The 7,313-nt window shown below is 32.4% G+C and overlaps 1 protein-coding gene across 1 annotated transcript; it reads right to left on the minus strand.

The window, feature by feature from the left end:
- Positions 1-6,411: 6,411 nt before the first annotated feature.
- LOC17896134 lies at positions 6,412-6,981 on the minus strand. The gene has a single exon (XM_006301474.1). The coding sequence runs from the start codon at positions 6,979-6,981 to the stop codon at positions 6,412-6,414; it is 570 nt and encodes a 189-aa protein (XP_006301536.1).
- Positions 6,982-7,313: the final 332 nt, after the last annotated feature.

Raw genomic sequence — 7,313 nt, forward strand, 5'->3', positions numbered from 1 at the left:
GAAGAACCAATTAAGGTTGAGAAGTAGAAACAAAAAAATTAATCTTACATCATTAAAAAAATTATATAATTTTGTTAAAATGATATCAACTTGCTGGAATTGGTTTTATGATTTTTTAGGTAAAACACTTAAAATTATATTTTAAAAAAAATATATGAGAAATTTATATATTATAATATATATATATATATATATATATATTTAATTAATTTAAAGTTTTTAAAATTCATGTCAGTTTACATACGCAATATAAATATTCATAGACTTGAGAAATACAGATTTTATAAAACTGAAAATTTTAAAAAATAATTTTTGAGGTATCGAAAATTTAATTGCTTATACAAACTCTGCATCTGAAATAGATATTGAGAAACAAAAGAATTATCTCATAATCTCAAGTAGTTCCGAAGCAAATAAGAAAATGAAAAATATATATATGAAATAATATAAATAATAAAAATTTATACCTTGAAATTATATCAACTTTTATCTTTCATATGTATCTTTACCATATTATTTCAGAAAAGAGGTTGAACACTTATATATATATATATATATCATATCGATTTTTCTATCGCCAAAGTATGTTTATTATTATTTTAGTTATATTTCATAATTATGTGAAATACGTAGAACGATAAATATATTAATGTAAAAATTCAATATTTTTAAATCTAGACTTATCTTTACAAAAATATAAAACACTAAAACAATTATACAAAATAACATTATTTTAAACAGTTATTTTATGAATCATATGTAGCTTTAGTTATACTTCTTCAAAGCTAATATTTAGTTTTTGGTATTCTTCCTATATATATATATATATGTGTGTGTGTGTATGTATATTGGTATTATGTAAATATTTTATCTAATTATCTCCTCTTTCCTTTTGCATTTTTATCTCTTTGATTACGATTTTGATATATCTTGGGATTTGGTGAGAAAGTTTAAAATTTATAATAAGATGATAAAGATTTCTGATTTCAGCTTATTTTTCAGGAATACGGACTATTACTTGTTTTGAATTAATATATATATATATATATATATATTAACAAAGAAAATAATTTCTCAATAAATTTAGGTTAATAATAAATAAAAATTATGTTTAATAATTTTTTTAGTTCAGGAATAAATTTATTTTCTTAACTTATATCTAGATTTCAACTTTTACATTTTTTCAAAAATATTTTAATAAAATTAAAATTAACATGCGGCAATATATTATCTATCCAATTACCACGTGTCATGAACGAATTAATAAGATGTTATAAAAATGATCATCTTTTGGAGTTTAACGTGTCTTAGATTTAAGCTTCATGACTCGCACACAAGAGATGCATTTTTAACTAGAGAAAAGTGGTGCTTGTCAAACCTATTCCTCTTATTTTCCTCAGTCTCACCCAATGGTTCGGCCTTGTCAACATATTTCTCTCACATGCCTCCTTTTTCTGAGTCGCTCTCTCCTCCTCCCCGAGGCAGGGCTGACTTATCAAACCTGACTTGACCATCAACTCCAAGATATTCCATCACATCGAACCGTTGTCGCCTTCCAATGAGACATTTGCTTCCGAGTGTTGACCTTTTGGTGTTCACCGTCTCTGAAATTGAAGAAACTTATGACCTTCAAGAAAGGCACACGAGATATATATACATTTTTAACTAGATCCAGAAAAGAGGTGCATGTCAAAGTTAAGGAAGGAGAAGCTCACCACAATCCAATTCTCGGACTCAGCTTGAAGGGCGAGATCGCACACTAGGATAAAAACAAATGGAGAAGTATCACAGAAATAGATTTGAAAATTGATCACACTTTTTCTACAACGAATGTTGATTTTCAGATCCATATCTGTGACTATTCTCTATTTATTTATCCTAGTGCGTGATCTTCCCCTTGCGGGTGAGTTTGAGAATCTGGTTATGAAGAGGTTCTCCTACCTTAACTTTGACGAGCAACACTTTTCTAAATCCGATTAAAAATGCATATCTTATCTGTCAGCCTTGAAGCTCATAGCTTTCTCGAATCTCAGACACATGAACTCCAAAAGATCAACACTCCAAAGCAATTGTCTAATCGGAAGGCGTGAAGGCGGGTCGATGAGATGGAATTTCCCGGAGTTGATGTCCAAGTCGGATTTGATAAGCCAGCCCTGGCTCGGAGGGGAAGAGAGAGTGACGCTGAAAAATGCTGCACGTGAGAGAAACTGGCTGACAAGGCCGAACCATTGGCTGAGATTGAGGAAGATGAGAGGGCGGTTATGGAAAAGAGTGTTCTTGCCTGAAACGGAGGAGCGCCAAGATGCGTATATGCTTCAAAAACGTTTGAGCTCGACAACGGAGAACAATCAGACAACAATCAAGAACAGGCTCTCCTCCGGTAAGTTAGACCAATCGGTCATTTCTCTCTTGTCTTTGTTTCGTTAGATTGGTTGTTTGCAAGTCAATTAATATTGGGAATGATTGATAAAATTCAAAGTTGCTGGAGATTATTAGCAAATATGTTTTATTCACTTCTTATCCCATGCGATATTTTACCCTTGATAGCTTTCATGTTTATCATTTCTCACACTTGGTATGAGAAGATTTGTATGACTTGAAATTTATAGCATTACTAAATAGATTTTTTTTGTTATTCTAAAAGAAATGAATATATTTTGACTAAAACATTGACTTGCTTTACATGAGGCTCAAATGGTATTTTATTAGCGTAACTTAAGATTTTTAAAATAAATAAAAATACCAAAAAATTGGTTTTAGTATATCGATCCAGTATTTCTAGGTATTTATTCTTTTAACTTGCTAGTGGTATTGTAACGCATGTTTCAAGAAATTGATGGTATTGGCCGACCCTTGTTGTTGATCGACACCATCAAGTTTGTTGGTTTGGCAACTTGGGATTTATTTCATGTTTCAGTGAGTTGGTTTAGGAAAGCTCCTAACCTCAACTTAAACACGAAAGTAACCGTTCTCTACTCATTTTGTTAAATTTGTTGTTTCCTAAAATATCTAAGAGAAAGAGTTAGACAGTTTGGGATTACTTCATGAGGCTTAAGGAGAGATTCTAGAAGGTTATATATGGAAGTGTTTGAGAGCTATTCTTGTGTGTTCTAGCATGCATGGAGAAGAGGAGATCCAAGGATGTTGATGTTAGGATTTGTATATCCAAATACCATTCTATAAGCTGGGAAGTCACTAATAGTCCACATAAGTGCCGCACGCATCTCAAAGTTTTCCTTGGTTGATACATCATATGCTAGAGCACAATGATCCCATAGCATTTTCAACTGATATATCAGTGGTTGGAGAAACACATCAAGAGATCTCTTTAGATGAGCAAGAATAGAAAGGAACAAAAACTCTCGTCGCATGCACAAAGATGGTGGCAAGTTATAAGGTGTTACGATCACTGGCCACATCGAATATTGTCCTCCATGCTTTCCAAGTGGGCTGAAACCATATGTAGATAATCCAATGTACACGTTCCGTCGCTCATACGAAAAATCCGGATACACAAACTGAAAATGTTTCCATGCTTCTTGTATGTCCTGACCGCCATCTCTCCATTAGGCCCCATGTTCTCCACCAGCCAATAGGCCCACCTCTCTTATGGGCCTCACGTCCTCTCACTAGGCCCATGAGCCCATCAATATCCGACGGTCGGTTTGCTACGTCCGGGAGGCTTAAAGTCTTGTTTATCGACCCTACAAATAACCACACGATCTTTCCCTGTGTTTTGGTCTCACTCACACAGTTCCAACAACCACTTCTCGGAAGGTCACCACCCATCCTTTTACTACTCCAACATAAGCACGCTTACCTGTGGAGTTCTCTCAGGACCCTTGACCGAAAATATAAGTGCACTTTGGTGACATAGGTGGCCAAACCAATTCATTTAAACCTCTCCGCAAACTAGGGTCTCAAAATTCTGAATCTGAAGGATGCGCAATCTCTCCGTCTGATATATGCTCTACATGCCATCTCATTGGACCCGCTGTACGCTTAGATTGAAATAACCGCTTCAACCTTTCTGTTATTGGTAAATACCACATCCGCATATAAGGAACGAGAACTCTACCGTACCTAGAGATTTCAAGATCAGAACTAATCCACCAAACAATCCCTTATGAATCCAAAACGCAAGTTACCCTTTTGTAAACTATAAGTTCGTTGAAGTAATGAGTAACCATTTGTTCCAATTTCCTCAAAATATTTCCATCCCAGTAGTTTATCTATCCCATTCGACTCCATGGTGAACAAGACTGTTTCAATTCGTGTACTGTTTCCATGATCGTCATACAAGTCTTATTGGTGTTTGTTTAGATTTTACTAAACCTTATAATTAACGAATTTTGATATAGTACCCAAACCAAAATACGTGTACCGACTATGGGTCGATCTCGGAGTATGAAACTAAGTAATTTAAATATATAGAGTAAATCAAATAAAACTTCTACTACTATTTTTTAAACTATTTAATCAAAATTTCCCTACGTTGTACGGTGTGGGTTATTATTATTTTGTAATTTTAAACTTAAAAAAATTAGTAACAAAAACGTAAACCAATATTCGAACTAATTGAACTTTTGACTATAAAAATATATAATTTTAAATGGGAATTTGCACAATTAACAGTTTTATGCTACCATTTTCTATAAGTACCCTCTCTAGGTGTCCATTTTCAAAAATACCCTCTTCAATGTAAAAAATGACTAAATTACCCTCCTTTATTATAACCTAGGATGAAGAAATGAATATTTTTTCCAACCAAAAGAATATTTTTTCCGAAAAATTTCTCAGCAAATTTTCCTGCCAAAAAATTTTCAACCAAAATTTTTCCCGTCAAAAAAAATTCCCGCCAAAAATTTTCCCGCCAAAAATTTTCTCGCTAAAAATTTTTAGCCAAACTTTTTTCGCAATTCTTCAAAAAACCTTTTTAAAAACCTTGTAAATATATTTAAATCCCTTAAAAATCTTTTAAAAACCCTTGAAATCATTTAAAATTCATCCAAAACCTTTCAAAACATGAGTAAACCTTTTAAAACCATTGTTAATCATTTTATAACATTTATAAACACTTGTAAATCCCTTTAAACCCCTTATAACCGTGATAAATCATTTAATAAAAACTTTTGTAAACTTCTAAAACTCTTTAAAAACCCTTGTGAATCCTTAAAAACCATTTTAAAGAACTTGTAATGCCTTTAATTGTTTTTGTAAACCCTTTAAAAACCTATGTTAACTTCTAAAACCCTTTAAAACCCCTTGTAAATCCTTTAAAACTATTTTTAAACCCTTGTATGTCTTTAAAAAAACATGTAAATCCTTTTAAAAACACTTGTAAATCTTTTAAAAAACCTTTAAAAATCCTTATTAATTTTTTTAATCTTTTAAAAATCCTTGCAAATCCTTTTAAAACTGTTATAAACTTATAAAAACCATTGGAAATCATTTAAAAACCATTCAAAAACCTTTGTAAACTTCGAAAACCCTTTAAAAACCATATAAAAACTCTTGTAAATCCCTTTAAAAATCCTTTTAAACCCTTTAAAAATTCTTGTAAACCCTTTAAAAAAATTTGGTTGGAAAATTTTGTAAATTTTTTTTTTTTGCGGAAGTTTGTTTGGCGGAAAAATTTCTTGGAAAAATTTTTGGCGGGAAAATTTTAGCGGAAAGGTTTTTGGCGGGAAATTTTTGGGGGAAAATTTTTGGAAGGAATATTCCTTCTTTTGGGGAAGAATATTTTTTCAAGTAGGGGTAAATTGGCTATGAAAATTTAAGAGAGGGCAAAAATGAAAATGACAAAAAGAAGTTATTTTTAAAAGAGGGTATCATAAAAAGGTTATTGGTATCAATTTCTCAATTTTAAAAGGGAAAAATATCATTTAAATCAGAAGTCTACATTTTCGTTGAAAGCATGAACTCTTCTTCTGATAGATAAAATTCTCAATATTTTGTTGACTTCTAATTAAATCATAAAGTCTTGTTGACTTGATCGTATTGCCAAACAGAAAAAACCCACGGTCAATTAGCCGTTAACGAGATTCCGTCAATAACAAAATGACTTCGTTTCTAACATAATTCTAAAACCTTCGAAACTGAAACTCAATTCTCATAACTCTAAAACTCGAGTTTCAATTTTGGGGGTTCTAAAGATGTTTAAAATCTGGCATATATTTTAAAATATAGAACCATATATTATTATAAAATATGCTTTAGGCCACATATTTTCCAAGACCGATCATGGGTAAATGCCTAGATGGTTAAGTTGTTCCCTTGCTATGCGTGATGATACATATTTGTAGAACTAATAATAGAAACTCATGGAATGGGTCGTTGCTCTTTCTGTTCCTTAGCATTTTTGCAGACTTATACGATAAGAGATAATAATTTAACAAGCAATTTATTAATTTATTTGTTCTTGCCTTCATACAAAAGGTTAGAGAAAACTCTACCAATGTTACACATTCTTTTAAACATCACATTACGTTGTGTAACATCAGACGGCACATTCTCATGTCCTTGAAGGTTAGATTCACACAAAGATATACTAACAAAGGCTTTCACAGCCGCCTGAGATGTTTCTCGGTAGTCCCTAGTGCTAACAAACCCTATATCGATCCAGTAAATGGCTGTCTCATACTGTATTACGCAATGCCAATATGGCGTGGTTAGCTTCGGATCGGTATTGGTTTTTGCCAAGCCTTTCATCGCGGCTAGGTTCTTATAGCCAACCATTTGCATCTTTTGAACGACCAAACCGAGAAGACCGTTTAAGTCGAGGGTGAACGTTGTTGGGTCAGAGGTAAGCCAACGGATGCAGAAGTGGCTGTACAATGGCGGTGTTGAGCAGATTTTGTTAAGTAATTCTTTTGTGACTTTTTCACTCGGAGAAAAAGATGAAGACAAAGGAGTGATTGATAAAAGAACAAGAAGAAGAAGAAATGAAATTACGTTTCTTTTGACGCAAGGAAAAGCCATTTAGTCTTTGATGTGTAGAATAATTATGCGTACGCTTAGTTACTAATATACATAGTTTTTGAATGGCAAAAGTGGTAACTGTTTGGCGAGGTTGATGAAATGTTACCAAACTTGTATATTAATTAAAGTCAACTGTTGACTCAAATTAATTTGGGAAGACGTTTTAGTCGTTCCTTGAAAATCCACCATTGTTGGATGTGAATTCTTAAATATCGTAATAAATCTATGAAATTCTACTTCAACTAATTCAAAAATGGTATTCAGTCCATCATTTTCCGATTGATAATGTACCGGTTAAAAAAAAATATAAGTTGTTAGATCAATTTCATCTT

This window comes from Capsella rubella, unplaced genomic scaffold, assembly GCF_000375325.1.
Source record: "Capsella rubella cultivar Monte Gargano unplaced genomic scaffold, Caprub1_0 scaffold_2, whole genome shotgun sequence".
Lineage (NCBI taxonomy): Eukaryota > Viridiplantae > Streptophyta > Magnoliopsida > Brassicales > Brassicaceae > Capsella > Capsella rubella.